General features: G+C 46.7%; 1 protein-coding gene across 1 annotated transcript in view; it reads right to left on the reverse strand.

Annotated features, from left to right (window-relative positions):
- The window catches only part of ndufs4 (NADH:ubiquinone oxidoreductase subunit S4), a 44,575-nt gene extending 40,543 nt beyond the window's left edge, over window positions 1-4,032 (reverse strand). The window contains exon 1 of the mRNA XM_029763836.1: window positions 3,879-4,032. Coding sequence (XP_029619696.1) covers window positions 3,879-3,961 — 83 coding nt within the window. The 5' untranslated portion in view covers window positions 3,962-4,032. The remainder of the gene's footprint in view (window positions 1-3,878) is intronic.
- Window positions 4,033-20,734: the final 16,702 nt, after the last annotated feature.

Genomic DNA, 20,734 nt, shown 5'->3' on the forward strand with positions numbered 1-20,734 from the left:
GCCAGTGTCAGTAAATGTCGGCAAAAAAAAGCATAATTAAAATGTTCCCAAAGTCACCAATAGGGTTGCAAAGGGTCGGAAATTTTCCATGGGAAGTTAAGCCCTGGAATTTGGGGAATTTTGCTTAAATTCATCAACAACAAAAAAGTTAGCTTATAATAGTGAACCTTTTGTGTGGGATACGCATAAGGCAATTCTAGATCTTGTTGCATATTTTGCTTAAACTATCCCCAATTCAATGGAATTGCAACCTTCTGCACGCACAGTGCATTCTTCCATCACATGTTCAGCTGATTCTCAAGATCTTGCACACTAATGAGATGCTATTGAGCCCACACTACTACACTGTCTGAAGCTAAGGACTACATGCTTTCTGGTAAGTTTTGATTACAATACTGGGTGGGGTGAATATATTTTATATGACATACATTATTTTGTTAACTCTTAAATAGTGGCCTACAGCAAAGTGTATTTAAATAATTTCTAACTTGTTAACAATTTCTGCTAGTTAGTTTTTGCTACCATGTGGGTTTTAGCTTGCTTGAGCCTAACTGAGGAGTGTTAATGCACCTGTTTCCATACACGTTTCATTTTAAAACATTTCTTACAAAGGAGTTGTGTAATCTAACTGCTTAACTATTTATCTGTACATGGAATTGTATTAGGGTTTTTTTACTCATTTTTTTCATAATCTTTATGGGAAAATGCCGCTATCTGATGTGTGGAGACATTTCACTGCAGCTAATGTAGAAGGAAAAGCTGTGTACATTTGCAAATACTGTGCCAAATCATATGTGAAGAATGCGACAAAGATGCAGAATCATCTGGCCAAGTGCATAAAGTTCCCTCAGTGCTCACAACAAGCAACCTCTGGCAAAAGTCCCTCTACTTCTATTCGAGGGGGAAATTATGAATCAGACACCTTATCAATAGCAACAGCTCATGATCCTCCTGCAATCAGAAGTTTTTTTTTACTCAATAGAGGAACGTAGTCAGAGAAATGCTGATGAATGTCTTGCTCGAACTGTGTATGCAACTGGTTCATCTCTGATGCTCACAGGCAATGTGTATGGGAAGAGATTTCTGAAAGTTCCACGCCCAGCATACACCCCTGTAACCAGACATGCTTTATCTACTCATTTGCTGGATGCAGAGTTCAAGTGAAGGTCAAGCAAATCATAGAGAAAGCAGACTATTGCAATCATCTCTGATGGGTGGTCAAATGCTCGTGGGTAAGGAATAATTAACTACATCATCTCCACCCCTCAACCAGTATTCTACAAGAGCACAGACACAAGGGACAACAGACACACCGGTCTCTACATTGCAGATGAGCTGAAGGCAGTCATCAATGACCTTGGACCACAGAAGGTATTTTGCACTGGTGACAGACAATGCTGTGAACATGAAGGCTGCTTGGTTTAAAGTGGAGGAGTCCTACCCTCACATCACACCTATTGGCTGTGCTGCTCATGCATTGAATCTGCTTCTCAAGGACATAATGGCACTGAAAACAATGGACACACTCTACAAGAGAGCCAAGGAAATGGTTAGGCATGTGAAGGGTCATCAAGTTATAGTAGCAATCTATCTCACCAAGCAAAGTGAGAAGAATAAGAGCACCACATTGAAGCTGCCCAGCAACACCCGTTGGGGTGGTGTTGTCATTATGTTTGGCAGTCTCCTGGCAGGGAAGGAGTCTCTCCAAGAAATGGCCATATCTCAGTCTGCTGATATGGACAGCCCCATCAAAAGGATCCTCCAGGATGATGTATTTTGGGAGAGAGTGGTAAGCAGCCTGAAACTCCTGAAACCTATTGCAGTAGCCAGCGGACGGATTGAAGGAGACAATGCCATCCTGTGTGATGTTCAGACTCTGTTTGCAGATGTAAGAGAAGAAATCCGTACTGCCCTGCCCGCTTCACTGTTGCTCCAAGCAGAGGAAACTGCAGTTCTGAAATACATCAAAAAGCGTGAAGACTTCTGCCTGAAGCCCATACACACCGCAGCGTACATGTTGGACCCCAAGTATGCTGGCAAGAGCATCCTGTCTGGTGCAGGGATTAACAAGGCCTATGGTGTCATCGCTACCGTGTCTCATAAATGAGGCTTTTTGAGCCATCCTCAACAAGGTTGGAAAGAGACAGTAAAGATGAGGCCTCAAGAGTCTGATGTCCAAGAGGAAGACAACCAAAGCTTTAGTTTCTAAACTATCATTTTACATATGTTGAAAACGTTTTTGGGTGATGCGATGGGTCATTGGGTATCACTCAATATTCCCTTTTGTTGTTCAGTGAAATCATCCCATGTGAAGAGTCAACTCAATTAAAGTTCAATTCATAACTAAATAGTTTTTGTTATATATTGAAATGATTTAATAATATGCAATGATGTCTACTAATAAGTGTAAAAGGTTTATGTTTGTCTCCATATGATATGGTAAATATATCCAATGTAAAAAAAACATATACATTTAAATGGTATTCATATTAAATTCCCATATATTCCCGTTAATTCCAACGGAAAGTTTCCACGCCTGAATATTCCCCAAAATGTGCAACCCTAGTCACCAACGCTCTGGATAACATGTAAACAGCCTAGTCAGCTCTGCTAGGGTTCGTAAAATGGTCAGAGTGAGGTGGTCTCTCATTTGTGTCTGGAAGTAGCTAGAAAGTTAGCTTGGGTGCTTGACTGTGTCATTGTGAGGACAATCTGACAATTTACAAAACACCCAGAGCGCACTCTGGCACTCCAGATTGAAATGACAAAACACACTCCAAATTGAATTGATAAAAACACACCCAACGTCGTAAAATGTCAAGCTATTAATTTGCTATGCTAACAAGCGGTTGCATAGCAACAGCATCAACTTCCAGTAGACAGGCAAAGTGCTTAGCACACTCAACTGAAAGAATACCATTCATTTACACTATACTATAATTAACTAATAGTATAAACGTATGTAGCATACAGTATGTTATTATGGGTATTCGATATATTATTAAATATGGGTATTCAGCTCTTGTGAAAGTGACAAACTGACACTTTCATCGAACTAATTTTGATGCTTTCAAGACAACTGGGAAGTCGGAAAAAAATAAGAAGTAAAATAATTACTTCCAGTTAAAAAATATATATATAAAAAAAATATAGGAGCTCTAGAAAAAGGCCCGCGTTCCCGACTTGGAAAACCATTCAAAGCGATGACGACAGTCGGAGCTCGTTTTTATTTTGAGTTCACAGCTGTCATGAAACCCACTGAAGAAGTAAGAAGTTGGAGATTTCCGAGTTCAGTTGTTTATGAACGCTGCAATTTATATCTAACGAGTGCCATTGATTTGACGGCCTGCACAGGCGCAGTTCGGTACGAGACGACCGTTAGACCAGATGATCTTATTCTGAATTTAGCTGAATTTAGCTAGCCAACGACGACATGACATCGCATACAAGCATGATCGCGGATTTTTATTGGTGAAGTAATTTCTTCCCATCTTCATACTGTCTTCATACTTCCCATCTTCCTACTGTCTTTGCTGCTAACTAGCTAGTTAACACATTTAAAAGGACACACGCAGCTAGCTAACGTTAACACTAGCAATTAACTCCTAACTAGCTATGACATGCTTACACTGCCTTTCACAAAACCATCCATCCATCCATCCATCCATACTCATTATCACTACAAATATCCCAAGGACACATCATGACACGTAACTTTTGTGTTGTTGTTTGTGCTAAGCTAAATAGCTAACTAGCTAAAGTAAACCAATGACACATGCATAAACTAGCTAACGATGGCATGTTATGACGGATAGGAGGTTAGTACCTCTACGTTGTGCGACAGAAATATGTCTGTAGCAAAATAAAAACATAATTACCTGACAGGATTCAGGAATACTCTAGTGGCTGTATTTAGCAGGGAACCCCGTCCCAAACCTAGAAGTGACATTGAAGACGCCATGATTCTGTCAACAGCTAATATGTACGGAGTCCGGGAAGGTAAAAAAAGAAGCGCTGCTGCTGTGCTTCTTCTTTAAGTTTTATTGGCGAATCGCAACCAACAGACGCATCCAGCGCCACCTACTGTTCTGGAGTGTGGAGCCGGTCGCGACCTATCTATACCACTATATTGTATTTTTTTTAAATGTATTTAACCAGGCCAGTCAGTTAAGAACAAATTCTTATTTACAATGACGGCCTAGGAACAGTGACCCTGAACTGCCTAGTTCAGGGGCAGAACGAATCGATCTAGCAACCTTTTGGTTACTGGCCCAATGCTCTAACGACTAGGCTACCTGCCGCCCCTATTAACTAACCCTGAATTTCAAATCAAATCAAATAATTCCCATCCAACCTCTCTGACCCTATCAAACAACCTCTCCCTTTCTACATCATACATTTCACAAAGTAATAATGTTCAACCGTTTCCTCTAACATACATCCATTACACATTCCATTACCATGTTTCCCTATCAAATTCAAAGATTAATTCAATCCCGTATGCCCTAACCTTCACCTACACAACATAACAGCTACTCCTGGGCTACAATCACCTAGCCGGACCCGTTTTACTGCCGATGCGGAGCCCCACCGGGCCTTCACGACTGGACTACCAACGTTATCTGCCCGAGGGAGTAATTCAACTGGCCCCTCCGTCGCAACGTAACCTGAACGCCCATTAGCTGTCTTGAGCATATCAGCTGCTATCTGAATAGATTTATCAGACAATTTTCCTGGGCCACTATAACTATAACTATTTTGTCAATTGGTTTGGTCCCCTCTACCACACGGAACCCCACTAATCTACCGACGGAAACGCACGAGGTGGCTAAAAACAGACCTCCGTCTTCTGCTAGCTTGCTACCCATGGCCCGGCTAGCTGTCTGAATCGCCGTGACCCCAACCAACCTCACTACTCACTGGACCCTTATGATCACTCGGCTAAACATGCCTCTCCTTAATGTCAATATGCCTTGTCCATTGCTGTTCTGGTTAGTGTTTATTGGCTTATTTCACTGTAGAGCCTCTAGCCCTGCTCATTATACCTTATCCAACCTTTCAGTTCCACCACCCACACATGCGATGACATCACCTGGTTACAATGATGTTTCTAGAGACAATATATCTCTCATCATCACTCAATGCGTAGGTTTACCTCCACTGTATTCACATCCTACCATACCTCTGTCTGTACATTATACCTTGAAGCTATTTACATTTACATTAAATTTACATTTAAGTCATTTAGCAGACGCTCTTATCCAGAGCGACTTACAAATTGGTGCATTCACCTTATGATATCCAGTGGAACAACCACTTTACAATAGTGCATCTAAATCTTTTAAGGGGTTGGGGGGTTAGAAGGATTACTTTATCCTATCCCAGGTATTCCTTAAAGAGGTGGGTTTCAGGTGTCTCCGGAAGGTGGTGATTGACTCCGCTGTCCTGGCGTCGTGAGGGAGCTTGTTCCACCATTGGGATGCCAGAGCAGCGAACAGTTTGGACTGGGCTGAGCGGGAACCGTGCTTCCTCAGAGGTAGGGGGGCCAGCAGGCCAGAGGTGGATGAACGCAGTGCCCTTGTTTGGGTGTAGGGCCTGATCAGAGCCTGAAGGTATGGAGGTGCCGTTCCCCTCACAGCTCCGTAGGCAAGCACCATGGTCTTGTAGCGGATGCGAGCTTCAACTGGAAGCCAGTGGAGAGCGGAGGAGCGGGGTGACGTGAGAGAACTTGGGAAGGTTGAACACCAGACGGGCTGCGGCGTTCTGGATGAGTTGTAGGGGTTTAATGGCACAGGCAGGGAGCCCAGCCAACAGCGAGTTGCAGTAATCCAGACGGAAGATGACAAGTGCCTGGATTAGGACCTGCGTCGCTTCCCGTGTGAGGCAGGGTCGTACTCTGCGAATGTTGTAGAGCATGAACCTACAGGATCGGGTCACTGCCTTGATGTTAGTGGAGAACGACAGGGTGTTGTCCAGGATCACGCCAAGGTTCTTAGCACTCTGGGAGGAGGACACAAGGGAGTTGTCAACCGTGATGGCGAGATCATGGAACGGGCAGTCCTTCCCCAGGAGGAAGAGCAGCTCCGTCTTGCCGAGGTTCAGCTTGAGTTGGTGATCCGTCATCCACACTGATATGTCTGCCAGACATGCAGAGATGCGATTCGCCGCTTGGTTATCAGAAGGGGGAAAGGAGAAGATTAATTGTGTGTCGTCTGCATAGCAATGATAGGAGAGACCATGTGAGGATATGACAGAGCCAAGTGACTTGGTGTATAGCGAGAATAGGAGAGGGCCTAGAACAGAGCCCTGGGGGACACCAGTGGTGAGAGCGCGTGGTGCGGAGACAGATTCTCGCCACGCCACCTGGTAGGAGCGACCTGTCAGGTAGGACGCAATCCAAGCGTGGGCCGCGCCGGAGATGCCCAACTCGGAGAGGGTGGAGAGGAGGATCTGATGGTTCACTGTATCAAAGGCAGCAGATAGGTCTAGAAGGATGAGAGCAGAGGAGAGAGAGTTAGCTTTAGCAGTGCGGAGAGCCTCCGTGACACAGAGAAGAGCAGTCTCAGTTGAATGCCCAGTCTTGAAACCTGACTGATTAGGATCAAGAAGGTCATTCTGAGAGAGATAGCAGGAGAGCTGGCCAAGGACGGCACGTTCAAGAGTTTTGGAGAGAAAAGAAAGAAGGGATACTGGTCTGTAGTTGTTGACATGGGAGGGATCGAGTGTAGGTTTTTTCAGAAGGGGTGCAACTCTCGCTCTCTTGAAGACGGAAGGGACGTAGCCAGTGGTCAAGGATGAGTTGATGAGCGAGGTGAGGTAGGGGAGAAGGTCTCCGGAAATGGTCTGGAGAAGAGAGGAGGGGATAGGGTCAAGTGGGCAGGTTGTTGGGCGGCCGGCCATCACAAGACGCGAGATTTCATCTGGAGAGAGAGGGGAGAAAGAGGTCAAAGCACAGGGTAGGGCAGTGTGAGCAGGACCAGCGGTGTCGTTTGACTTAGCAAACGAGGATCGGATATCGTCAACCTTCTTTTCAAAATGGTTGACGAAGTCATCCGCAGAGAGGGAGGAGGGGGGGGGAGGATTCAGGAGGGAGGAGAAGGTAGCAAAGAGCTTCCTAGGGTTAGAGGCAGATGCTTGGAATTTAGAGTGGTAGAAAGTGGCTTTAGCAGCAGAGACAGAAGAGGAGAATGTAGAGAGGAGGGAGTGAAAGGATGCCAGGTCCGCAGGGAGGAGAGTTTTCCTCCATTTCCGCTCGGCTGCCCGGAGCCCTGTTCTGTGAGCTCGCAGTGAGTCGTCGAACCACGGAGCAGGAGGGGAGGACCGAGCCGGCCTGGAGGATAGGGGACAGAGAAAATCAAAGGATGCAGAAAGGGAGGAGAGGAGGGTTGAGGAGGCAGAATCAGGAGATAGGTTGGAGAAGGTTTGAGCAGAGGGAAGAGATGATAGGATGGAAGAGGAGAGAGTAGCGGGAGAGAGAGAGCGAAGCTTGGGACGGCGCAATACCATCCGAGTAGGGGCAGAGTGAGAAGTGTTGGATGAGAGCGAGAGGGAAAAAGGATACAAGGTAGTGGTCGGAGATTTGGAGGGGAGTTGCAATGAGATTAGTGGAAGAACAGCATCTAGTAAAGATGAGGTCAAGCGTATTGCCTGCCTTGTGAGTAGGGGGGGAAGGTGAGAGGGTGAGGTCAAAAGAGGAGAGGAGTGGAAAGAAGGAGGCAGAGAGGAATGAGTCAAAGGTAGACGTGGGGAGGTTAAAGTCGCCCAGAACTGTGAGAGGTGAGCCATCCTCAGGAAAGGAACTTATCAAGGCGTCAAGCTTATTGATGAACTCTCCAAGGGAACCTGGAGGGCGATAAATGATAAGGATGTTAAGCTTGAAAGGGCTGGTAACTGTGACAGCATGGAATTCAAATGAGATAGACAGATGGGTCAGGAGAGAAAGAGAGAATGTCCACTTGGGAGAGATGAGGATTCCAGTGCCACCACCCCGCTGGCTCGATGCTCTAGGGGTATGCGAGAATACGTGGGCAGACGAGGAGAGAGCAGTAGGAGTAGCAGTGTTATCTGTGGTAATCCATGTTTCCGTCAGCGCCAGGAAGTCTAGGGACTGGAGGGTAGCATAGGCTGAGATGAACTCAGCCTTGTTGGCCGCAGACCGGCAGTTCCAGAGGCTGCCGGAGACCTGGAACTCCACGTGGGTCGTGCGCGCTGGGACCACCAGGTTAGAGTGGCAGCGGCCATGCGGTGTGAAGCGTTTGTATGGCCTGTGCAGAGGGGAGAGAACAGGGATAGACAGACACATAGTTGACAAGCTACAGAAGTGTTGTTTCTTGTATTATTGTCTCTTGTCTTTAGAGAACTGTTTCACTTTGATATCCTTTTTCTTCTGTCCTGATTTTCTCTTTCTTTTCTTCTGTTAACTAGATATTCTTTGTTATTCTTCGTTAGCTAGCTAGCTTCTTCCAAAAGAGACCCTAGCAACTGCTTAGCAACTGGTAAACAATTCAGCTAGCTAAGATAACTACAATTTTATGAAAAATAGTAACTTTTTTCAAAAGGCTATCTTCTTTGTTTGTTGCTTGTTTTTTCTCCTATTCACTCTTGCAGTTTTCTTTTGCTTTTTTCCGAAGTACTTCACTCTAAAAACCATGTAAATTTCAATATTTGTAGGAGCTCAATTTTTCAGCAGCTGCTGCTCAATTTGGAACTCCGGATTTGATCGCCACCAGAAACCTGCTCCTTTTACTCTCTGTTCCGGACGTCCTAGACGACCAATTATCATAGCTTTTAGCCGTACCCTTATCCTACTTCTCCTCTGTTCCTCTGGCGATGTAGAGGTTAATCCAGGCCCTGCAGTGCCTAGCTCCACTCCCATTCCCCAGGCGCTCCCTTTTGTTGACTTCTGTAACCGTAAAAGCCTTGGTTTCATGCATGTTAACATTAGAAGCCTCCTCCCTAAGTTTGTTTTATTCACTGCTTTAGCATACTCTGCCAACCCGGATGTCCTAGCCGTGTCTGAATCCTGGCTTAGGAAGACCACCAAAAACTCTGAAATCTCCATCCCTAACTACAACATTTTCAGATAAGATAGAACGGCCAAAGGGGGTGGTGTTGCAATCTACTGCAGAGATAATCTGCAGAGTTCTGTCCTACTATCCAGGTCTGTACCCAAACAATTTGAACTTCTACTTTTAAAAATCCACCTCTCTAAAAACAAGTCTCTAACCGTTGCCGCTTGCTATAGACCACCCTCTGCCCCCAGCTGTGCTCTGGACACCATATGTGAACTGATTGCCCCCCATCTATCTTCAGAGATCGTGCTGCTTGGTGACCTAAACTGGGACATGCTTAACACCACGGCCATCCTACAATCTAAGCTTGTTGCCCTTAATTTGTGTGAGATTATCAATGAACCTACCAGGTACAATCCCAAAGCCGTAAACACGGGCACCCTCATAGATATCATCCTAACCAACTTGCCCTCTAAATACATTTACATTACATTTACATTTAAGTCATTTAGCAGACGCTCTTATCCAGAGCGACTTACAAATTGGTGCATTCACCTATAATATCCAGTAGAACAAACACTTTACAATAGTGCATCTAAATCCTTTAAAGGGGGGGGGGGGGTTAGAAGGATTACTTTATCCTATCCCAGGTATTCCTTAAAGAGGTGGGGTTTCAGGTGTCTCCGGAAGGTGGTGATTGACTCCGCTGTCCTGGCATCGTGAGGGAGATTGTTCCACCATTGGGGTGCCAGAGCGGCAAACAGTTTTGACTGGGCTGAGCGGGAACTGTGCTTCCTCAGAGGTAGGGAGGCGAGCAGGCCAGAGGTGGATGAACGCAGTGCCCTTGTTTGGGTGTAGGGCCTGATCAGAGCCTGAAGGTACGGAGGTGCCGTTCCCCTCACAGCTCCGTAGGCAAGCACCATGGTCTTGTAGCGGATGCGAGCTTCAACTGGAAGCCAGTGGAGAGAGCGGAGGAGCGGGGTGACGTGAGAGAACTTGGGAAGGTTGAACACCAGACGGGCTGCGGCGTTCTGGATGAGTTGTAGGGGTTTGATGGCACAGGCAGGGAGCCCAGCCAACAGCGAGTTGCAGTAATCCAGACGGGAGATGACAAGTGCCTGGATTAGGACCTGCGCCGCTTCCTGTGTGAGGCAGGGTCGTACTCTGCGAATGTTGTAGAGCATGAACCTACAGGATCGGGTCACCGCCTTGATGTTAGTGGAGAACGACAGGGTGTTGTCCAGGATCACGCCGAGGTTCTTAGCACTCTGGGAGGAGGACACAAGGGAGTTGTCAACCGTGATGGCGAGATCATGGAACGGGCAGTCCTTCCCCGGGAGGAAGAGCAGCTCCGTCTTGCCGAGGTTCAGCTTGAGGTGGTGATCCGTCATCCACACTGATAAGTCTGCCAGACATGCAGAGATGCGATTCGCCACCTGGTTGTCAGAAGGGGGAAAGGAGAAGATTAATTGTGTGTCGTCTGCATAGCAATGATAGGAGAGACCGTGTGAGGATATGACAGAGCCAAGTGACTTGGTGTATAGCGAGAATAGGAGAGGGCCTAGAACAGAGCCCTGGGGGACACCAGTGGTGAGAGCACGTGGTGCGGAGACAGCTTCTCGCCACGCCACCTGGTAGGAGCGACCTGTCAGGTAGGACGCAATCCAAGCGTGGGCCGCGCCGGAGATGCCCAGCTCGGAGAGGGTGGAGAGGAGGATCTGATGGTTCACAGTATCAAAGGCAGCAGATAGGTCTAGAAGGATGAGAGCAGAGGAGAGAGAGTTAGCTTTAGCAGTGCGGAGAGCCTCCGTGACACAGAGAAGAGCAGTCTCAGTTGAATGCCCAGTCTTGAAACCTGACTGATTAGGATCAAGAAGGTCGTTCTGAGAGAGATAGCAGGAGAGCTGGCCAAGGACGGCACGTTCAAGAGTTTTGGAGAGAAAAGAAAGAAGGGATACTGGTCTGTAGTTGTTGACATCGGAGGGATCGAGTGTAGGTTTTTTCAGAAGGGGTGCAACTCTCGCTCTCTTGAAGACGGAAGGGACGTAGCCAGCGGTCAAGGATGAGTTGATGAGCGAGGTGAGGTAGGGGAGAAGGTCTCCGGAAATGGTCTGGAGAAGAGAGGAGGGGATAGGGTCAAGTGGGCAGGTTGTTGGGCGGCCGGCCGTCACAAGACGCGAGATTTCATCTGGAGAGAGAGGGGAGAAAGAGGTCAAAGCACAGGGTAGGGCAGTGTGAGCAGGACCAGCGGTGTCGCTTGACTTAGCAAACGAGGATCGGATGTCGTCAACCTTCTTTTCAAAATGGTTGACGAAGTCATCCGCAGTGAGGGAGGAGGGGGGGGAGGGGGAGGAGGATTCAGGAGGGAGGAGAAGGTAGCAAAAAGCTTCCTAGGGTTAGAGGCAGATGCTTGGAATTTAGAGTGGTAGAAAGTGGCTTTAGCAGCAGAGACAGAAGAGGAAAATGTAGAGAGGAGGGAGTGAAAGGATGCGAGGTCCGCAGGGAGGCGAGTTTTCCTCCATTTCCGCTCGGCTGCCCGGAGCCCTGTTCTGTGAGCTCGCAGTGAGTCGTCGAGCCACGGAGCAGGAGGGGAGGACCGAGCCGGCCTGGAGGATAGGGGACAGAGAACATCAAAGGATGCAGAGAGGGAGGAGAGGAGGGTTGAGGAGGCAAAATCAGGAGATAGGTTGGAGAAGGTTTGAGCAGAGGGAAGAGATGATAGGATGGAAGAGGAGAGAGTAGCGGGAGAGAGAGAGCGAAGGTTGGGACGGCGCAATACCATCCGAGTAGGGGCAGAGTGAGAAGTTTTTGATGAGAGCGAGAGGGAAAAGGATACAAGGTAGTGGTCGGAGACTTGGAGAGGAGTTGCAATGAGATTAGTGGAAGAACAGCATCTAGTAAAGATGAGGTCAAGCGTATTGCCTGCCTTGTGAGTAGGGGGGAAGGTGAGAGGGTGAGGTCAAAAGAGGAGAGGAGTGGAAAGAAGGAGGCAGAGAGGAATGAGTCGAAGGTAGACGTGGGGAGGTTAAAGTCACCCAGAACTGTGAGAGGTGAGCCATCCTCAGGGAAGGAACTTATCAAGGCGTCAAGCTCATTGATGAACTCTCCAAGGGAACCTGGAGGGCGATAAATGATGAGGATGTTAAGCTTGAAAGGGCTGGTAACTGTGACAGCATGGAATTCAAATGAGGAGATAGACAGATGGGTCAGGGGGGAAAGAGAGAATGTCCACTTGGGAGAGATGAGGATTCCAGTGCCACCACCCCGCTGGCTCGATGCTCTAGGGGTATGCGAGAACACGTGGCCAGACGAGGAGAGAGCAGTAGGAGTAGCAGTGTTATCTGTGGTGATCCATGTTTCCGTCAGCGCCAGGAAGTCTAGGGACTGGAGGGTAGCATAGGCTGAGATGAACTCAGCCTTGTTGGCCGCAGACCGGCAGTTCCAGAGGCTGCCGGAGACCTGGAACTCCACGTGGGTCGTGCGCGCTGGGACCACCAGGTTAGAGTGGCAGCGGCCACGCGGTGTGAAGCGTTTGTATGGCCTGTGCAGAGTGGAGAGAACCGGGATCGACAGACACATAGTTGACAAGCTACAGAAGAGGCTACGCTAATGCAAAGGAGATTGGAATGACAAGTGGACTACACGTCTCGAATGTTCAGAAAGTTAAGCTTACGTTGCAGAAAATCTATTGACTAAAATGACGAAAATGATACAGTACTGCTGGCTGGTGGAGTAGGCTAGCTAGCAGTGGCTGCGTTGTTGACTTTGTTTGACCGTGTAGATGGCTAGGTGTAGCTGGCTAGGTGACCTCGATAGTTTCAGTACTACACCTTGTCATGATACAAAAGCAACTTTGTGGCTAGCTAGCATAACACTAATCAAGACGTTCCTTTGTAATGTATTTTAGTTTCTACAGTGTTACTAGTTGGCTGGGTTAGGAAAAATGGCGTCGCGGGGGACGGCAATAGCTGGCTAGCTAACCTCGGTAATTACTAAACTACACAATTATCAAGCTATGACAGAGACAACTATGTAGCTAGCTAGCCAACACTGCACTAGTCAAATCGTTCCGTTGTAAAGTATTGGTATCTACAGCGCTGCTAGTCGGTAACGGTTGGCTAGCTGTTGGCTAGCTAGCTAGCAGTGGATTAATGATGACTAGGTGTGTTGACTACGTCTGGTGATGACTAGGTGTGTTGACTACGTCTGGCGTCGCGGCTGGCTACTTACTAATAATTACTCTAAACTACACAATTATCTTAGATGCAAAGACAACTAAGTAGCTGGCTCACTAACACTACACTAGTCAAGTCGTTCCGTTGTAATGTAATAGATAGTGCAGCTAGTCGGTGGAAGTTGGCTGGTTGGCTAGCTAGCAGTGTTGACTAGCTAGCTAGCAGTGATGACTACGTTAGGAGGACGAAGATAGCTAACTTCGATAATTACTCTAAGCTACACGATTATCTTAGATACAAAGACGGCTATGTAGCTAGCTAAGAAAAGAAAAGAAAAGAATTGTTCGGATCAAACAAATCAAACCGTTGTAATGTAGTGAAGTGTAATATTACCTGTGGAGTGAAGCGAATACACCTCTGCTGTTTTCAACCAAGATCTCAGCGATCACTGCCTCATTGCCTGTATCCTTAATGGGTCAGCGATCAAACGACCTCCACTCATCATTGTCAAACACTCCGTGAAACACTTCAGCGAGCAGGCTTTTCTAATCGACCTGGCCCGGGAATCCTGGAAGGATATTGACCTCATCCCGTCAGTAGAGGATGCCTGGTTATTCTTTAAAAATGCCTTCCTCACCATCTTAAATAAGCATGCCCATTCAAGAAATTTAGAACCAGGAATAGATATAGCCCTTGGTTCTCTCCAGACCTGACTGCCCTTAACCAGCACAAAAACATCCTATGGCGTTCTGCATTAGCATCGAACAGCCCCCGTGATATGCAACTTTTCAGGGAAGTTAGAAACCAATATACACAGGCAGTTAGAAAAGCCACGGCTAGCTTTTTCAAGCAGAAATTTGCTTCCTGCAACATAAACTCAAAAAAGTTCTGGGACACTGTAAAGTCCATGGAGAATAAGAACACCTCCTCCCAACTGCCCACTGCACTGAGGATAGGAATCTCTGTCACCACTGATAAATCCACTATAATTGAGAATTTCAATAAGCATTTTTCTACGGCTGGCCATGCTTTCCACCTGGCTACCCCTACCGCGGTCAACAGCACTTCACCCCCCACAGCAACTCGCCTAAGCCTTCCCCATTTCTCTTTCTCACAAATCCAGTCAGCTGATGTTCTGAAAGAGGTGCAAAATCTGGACCCCTACAAATCAGCCGGGCTAGACAATCTGCACCCTTTCTTTCTAAAATGATCTGCCGAAATTGTTGCAACCCCTATTACTAGCCTGTTCATCCTCTCTTTCGTGTCGTCTGAGATTCTCAAAGATTGGAAAGCAGCTATGGTCATCCCCCTCTTCAAAGGGGGGGGACACTCTTGACCCAAACTGCTACAGACCTATATCTATCCTACCCTGCCTTTCTAAGGTCTTCGAAAGCCTAGTCAATAAACAGATTACCGACCATTTCGAATCCCACCGTACCTTCTCCACTATGCAATCTAGTTTCAGAGCTGGTCATGGGTGCACCTCAGCCACGCTCAAGGTCCTAAACGATATCTTATTCGCCATCGATAAGAAACAATACTGTGCAGCCGTATTAATTGACCTGGCCAAGGCTTTCGACTCTGTCAATCACCACATCCTCATCAGCAAACTCAACAGCCTCGGTTTCTCAAATGATTGCCTCGCCTGGTTCACCAACTACTTTTCCGATAGAGTTCAGTGTGTCAAATCGGAGGGTCTGTTGTCTGGGCCTCTGGCAGTCTCTATGGGGGTGCCACAGGGTTCAATTCTTGAGCCAACTCTTTTCTCTGTATACATCAATGATGTCGCTCTTGCTGCTGGTGAGTCTCTGATCCACCTCTACGCAGACAACACCATTCTGTATACTTCTGGCCCCACTTTGGACACTGTGTTAACTACCCTCCAGATGAGCTTCAATGCCATACAACTCTCCTTCCGTGGCCTCCAACTGCTCCTAAATACAAGTAAAACTAAATGCATGGTCTTCAACCGATCACTGCCTACACCTGCCCGCCTGCCCAGCATCACTACTCTGGACGGTTCTGACTTAGAATATGTGGACAACTACAAATACCTAGGTGTCTGGTTAGACTGTAAACTCTCCTTCCAGACTCACATCAAACATTTCCAATCCAAAGTTAAATCTGGAATTGGCTTCCTATTTCGCAACAAAGCATCCTTCACACATGCTGCCAAACATGCCCTCGTAACACTGACCATCCTACCGATCCTCGACTTCGGTGATGTCATTTACAAAATAGCCTCCAATACCCTACTCAACAAATTGTATGCAGTCTATCACAGTGCCATCCGTTTTGTCACCAAAGCCCCATATACTACCCACCACTGCGACCTGTATGCTCTCGTTGGCTGGCCCTCGCTTCATACTCGTCGCCAAACCCACTGGTTCCAGGTCCAGCAGGTGTAATTCACTGATCACCCCCAGGGCCATTTCTTCCTTTGGCCGCCTCTCCTTCCAGTTCTCTGCTGCCAATGACTGGAACGAACTACAAAAATCTCTGAAACTGGAAACACTCTCCCTCACCAGCTTTAAGCACCAGCTGTCAGAGCAGCTCACAGATCACTGCACATAACCATCTATAAATAGCCCAAACAATTACCTCATCCCCTACTGTATTTATTTATTTTGCTCCCTTGCACCCCAGTATTTCTACTTTGCACATACACCTACTGCAAATCTACAATTCCAGTGTTTAATTGCTATATTGTATTTACTTCACCACTGTGGCCTTTTTATTGCCTTTACCTCCCTTATCTCACCTCATTTGCTCACATTGTATATAGACTTGTTTTTCTACTGTATTATTGATTGTATGTTTGTTTATTCCATGTGTAACTCTGTGTTGTTGTATGTGTCGAACTGCTTTGCTTTATCTTGGCCAGGTTGCAGTTGTAAATGAGAACTTGTTCTCAACTTGCCTACCTGGTTAAAAAAATTACCTACTCCCTTCTGTTCCCATTATATGACATTATCTCCTGTACAGTTTTCCTTGTACTATAAAAATATCTGCCCTTACTACTTTCCTCCCATCGTCTCTGCCAGCAATCTAATCCATTTTTCTGAATCAATGTTTTAATTTCCCCTCTACCCAACTCCACGTGTATATCCATAATATCATTTTTCACTGCTCTTTTTCTGTCACAGTTGTCGTAGGATGAAGCGGACCAAAGTGCAGCGTGATTATCGTTGCACATATTTGATTGAACTGTGAAACTATGCAATACATACAAAATAAACTGACTGAACAAAAACAACAAACCTTGATGAAGAGTTAACATACACTTACTCAAAATCAATCTCCCACAAACCCAGGTGGGAAAAACACCTACTTAAGTATGATCTCCAATTAGAGACAACGATGACCAGCAGCCTCTAATTGGAGATCATCCCAAACAAAACCCAACATAGAAATACAAAACTAGAACATAACATAGAAAATCTAAACTAGAAAAATCCCCCTGTCACACCCTGACCTACTCTACCATAGAAAATAACAGCTTTCTATGGTCAGGACGTGACAAGAGAAGGATTTATTTCAGCTTTTATTTCTTTCATCACATTCCCAGTGGGTCAGAAGTTTACATACAGTCAATTAGTATTTGGTAGCATTGTTTTTAAATTGTTTAACTTGGGTGAAACGTTTCGGGTAGCCTTCCACAAGCTTCCCACAATACGTTGGGTGAATTTTGGCCCATTCTTCCTGGCAGAGCTGGTGTAACTGAGATCCGTTCAGTTCTGCCCACACATTTTCTATGGGATTGAGATCAGGGCTTTATGATGGCCACTCCAATACCTTGACTTTGTTTTCCTTAAGCCATTTTGTCACAACTTCGGAAGTATGTTTGTGGTCATTGTCCATTTGGAAGACCCATTTGCGACCAAGCTTTAACTTCCTGAACGATGTCTTGACATGTTGCTTCAATATATCCACATAATTTTCCATTCCTCATGATGCCATCTATTTTGTGAAGTGCACCAGTCCCTCTTGCAGCAAAGCACCCCACAACACAACACCATCCCTCTTGCAGCAAAGCACCCCACAACACAACACCATCCCTGTGCTTCACGGTTGGGATGGTGTTCTTCAGCTTGCAAGCTTCCCCCGTTTTCCTCCAAACATAAAGATGGTCATTATGGCCAAACAGTTCTATTCTTATTTCATCAGACCAGAGGACATTTCTCCAAAAAGTACAATCTTTGTCCCCATGTGCAGTTGCAAAACCATAGTCTGGCTTTTTTATGGCGGTTTTGGAGCAGTGGCTTCTTCCTGCTGGGAGGTCTTTCAGGTTATGTCAGTATTGGACTCGTTTTACTGTGCATATAGATACTTTTGTACCTGTTTCCTCCAGCAACTTCACAAGGTCCTTTACTGTTGTTCTGGGATTGATTTGCACTTTTCGCACCAAAGTACATCTCTAGGAGACAGAATGTGTCTCTTTCCTGAGCGGTATGACGGCAGCGTGGTCCCATGGTGTTTATACTTGCGTACTATTGTTTGTACAGATGAACGTGGTACCTTCAGGCGTTTGGAAATTGCTCCCAAGGATGAACCAGATCTGTGAGGTCTTGGCTGATTTATTTTGATTTTCCATGATATCAAGCAGAGTTTGAAGGTAGGCCTTGAAATACATCCACAGGTACACCTCCAATTGACTCAAATTATGTCAATTAGCCTATCAGAAGCTTCTAAAGCAATGACATCATTTTCTGGAATTTTCCAAGCTGTTTAAAGGCACAGTCAACATAGTGTATGTAAAACATCTGACGCACTGGAATTGTGATAGTGAATTGTAAGTGAAAGAATCTGTCTGTAAACAATTGTTGGAAAAATGACTTGTGTCATGCGCAAAGTAGATGTCCTAACTGACTTGACAAAACTGTAGTTTGTTAAAAAGAAATGTGTGGAGTTGTTTAAAAATGAGTTTTAATGACTCCAACTTAAGTGTATGTAAACTTCCGACTTTAACTGTATCTAATACCCAACAACAATAATTGTAATTCTTGAACCGTTCAAGCTAGAAACACCAAACCAACTTTCACATTTGTATTTATTACGGATGCCTTGGCAGCAGCTACTCTTCCTGGGGTCTAAAAAAGTTTAAGGCAATTACAAAATACAACAGCACATCACACAACACATATCTACAATACAACACATTATTACACCACTACTCTACCACAATATACCTACAATACAAAATCCATCATACAGCAATATCAATCAATTAAATGTATTTATAAAGCCGATGTCACAAAGTGCTATACAGAAACCCAGCCTAAAACCCCCAAACAGCAAACAATGCAGGTGTAGAAGCACGGTGGCTGGGAAAAACTCCCTAGAAAGGCCAAAACCTAGGAAGAAACCTAGAGAGGAACCAGGCTATGAGGGGTGGCCAGTCCTCTTCTGGCTGTGCCGGGTGGAGATTATAACAGAACATGGCCAAGATGTTCAAATGTTCATAGATGACCAGCAGGGTCAAATAATAATAATCACAGTGGTTGTTGAGGGTGCAACAGGTCAGCACCTCAGGAGTAAATTTCAGTTGGCTTTTCATAGCCGAGGATTCAGAGTTAGAGACAGCAGGTGTGGTAGAGAGAGAGAGAGAGTCAAAAACAGCAGGTCTGGGGCAGGTAGCATGTCCGGTGAACAGGTCAGGGTTCCATAGCCGCAGGCAGAACAGTTGAAACTGGAGCAGCAGCACAACCAGGTGGACTGGGGACAGCAAGGAGTCATCAGGCCAGGTAGTCCTGAGGCATGGTCCTAGGGCTCAGGTCCTCCGGGAGGAGAGGGAGAGAGAATTAGAGGGAGCATACTTAAATTCACACAGGACACTGGATAAGACAGGAGAAATACTTCAGATATAACAGACTGACCCTAGACCCCTGACACAAACTATTGTAGCATAAATACTGGAGACTGAGACAGGAGGGGTTGGGAGACACTGTGGCCCTGTCCGACGATACCCCCGGACAGGGCCAACCAGACAGGATATAACCCCACCCACTTTGCCAAAGCACAGCCCCCACACCGCTAGAGGGATATCTTCAAACCACCAACTTACTACCCTGAGACAAGGCTGAGTATAGTCCACGCAGATCTCCCCCAGGCGTGCAAACCCAAGGGGGCGACCAACCAGAACAGGAAGATCACGTCAGTGACTCAACCCACTCAAGTGACGCACTCTTCCTAGGGACGGCATGGAAGAGCACCAGTAAGCCAGTGACAGCCCCTGTAATAAGGTTAGAGGAAGAGAATCCTTGTGGAGAGAGGGGAACTGGCCAGGCAGAGACAGCAAGGGCGGTTCGTCACTCCAGTGCCTTTCCGTTCACCTTCACACCCCTGGGCCAGACTACACTCAATCATAGGATCTACTGAAGAGATGAGTCTTCAATAAAGACTTAAAGGTTGAGACCGAGTCTGTCTCTCTCACATGGATAGGCAGACCATTCCATATAATTGGAGCTCTATAGGAGAAAGCCCTGCCTCCAGCTGTTTGCTTAGAAATTCTAGGGACAGTAAGGAGGCCTGCGTCTTGTGGCCATAGCGTACGTGTTGGAATGTACGGCAGGACCAAATCGGAGAGATAGGTAGGAGGAAGCCCATGTAACGCTTTGTAGGTTAGCAGTAAAAGGACCAACCCCATGATTCAGCTGGCTAGGACAAACCCCATGATTCAGCTGGCTAGGACCAACCCCATGATTCAGCTGGCTAGGACAAACCCCATGATTCAGCTGGCTAGGACCAACCCCATGATTCAGCTGGCTAGGACAAACCCCATGATTCAGCTGGCTAGGACAAACCCCATGATTCAGCTGGCTAGGACCAAACCCCATGATTCAGCTGGCTAGGACAAACCCCATGATTCAGCTGGCTAGGACCAACCCCATGATTCAGCTGGCTAGGACAAACCCCATGATTCAGCTGGCTAGGATCAACCCCATGATACAGCTGGCTAGGACCAAACCCCATGATTCAGCTGGCTAGGACCAACCCCATGATTCAGCTGGCTAGGACCAACCCCATGATTCAGCTGGCTAGGATCAACCCCATGATTCAGCTGGCTAGTGTAACCGATGTGAAATGGCTAGTTAGTTAGCGGTGGTGCGCGCTAATAGCATTTCAATCAGTGACGTCACTCGCTCTGAGACTTGAAGTAGGGTTTCCCCTTGCGTTGCAGGGGCCGCGGCTTTTGTGGCGCGATGGGTAACGATGCTTCGTAGGGTGTCAGTTGTTGATGTGTGCAAGGGTCCCTGGTTCGAGCCCGGGTTGGGGCGAAGACACTGTTGGGGCGAAGACACTGTTACACTAGGACCAACCCCATGATTCAGCTGGCTAGGATCAACCCCATGATTCAGCTGGCTAGGACAAACCCCATGATTCAGCTGGCTAGGATTAACCCCATGATTCAGCTGGCTAGGACCAACCCCATGATTCAGCTGGCTAGGATTAACCCCATGATTCAGCTGGCTAGGACAAACCCCATGATTCAGCTGGCTAGGACCAAACCCCATGATTCAGCTGGCTAGGACCAACCCCATGATTCAG

The sequence above is a fragment of the Salmo trutta genome, chromosome 9, assembly GCF_901001165.1.
Source record: "Salmo trutta chromosome 9, fSalTru1.1, whole genome shotgun sequence".
Lineage (NCBI taxonomy): Eukaryota > Metazoa > Chordata > Actinopteri > Salmoniformes > Salmonidae > Salmo > Salmo trutta.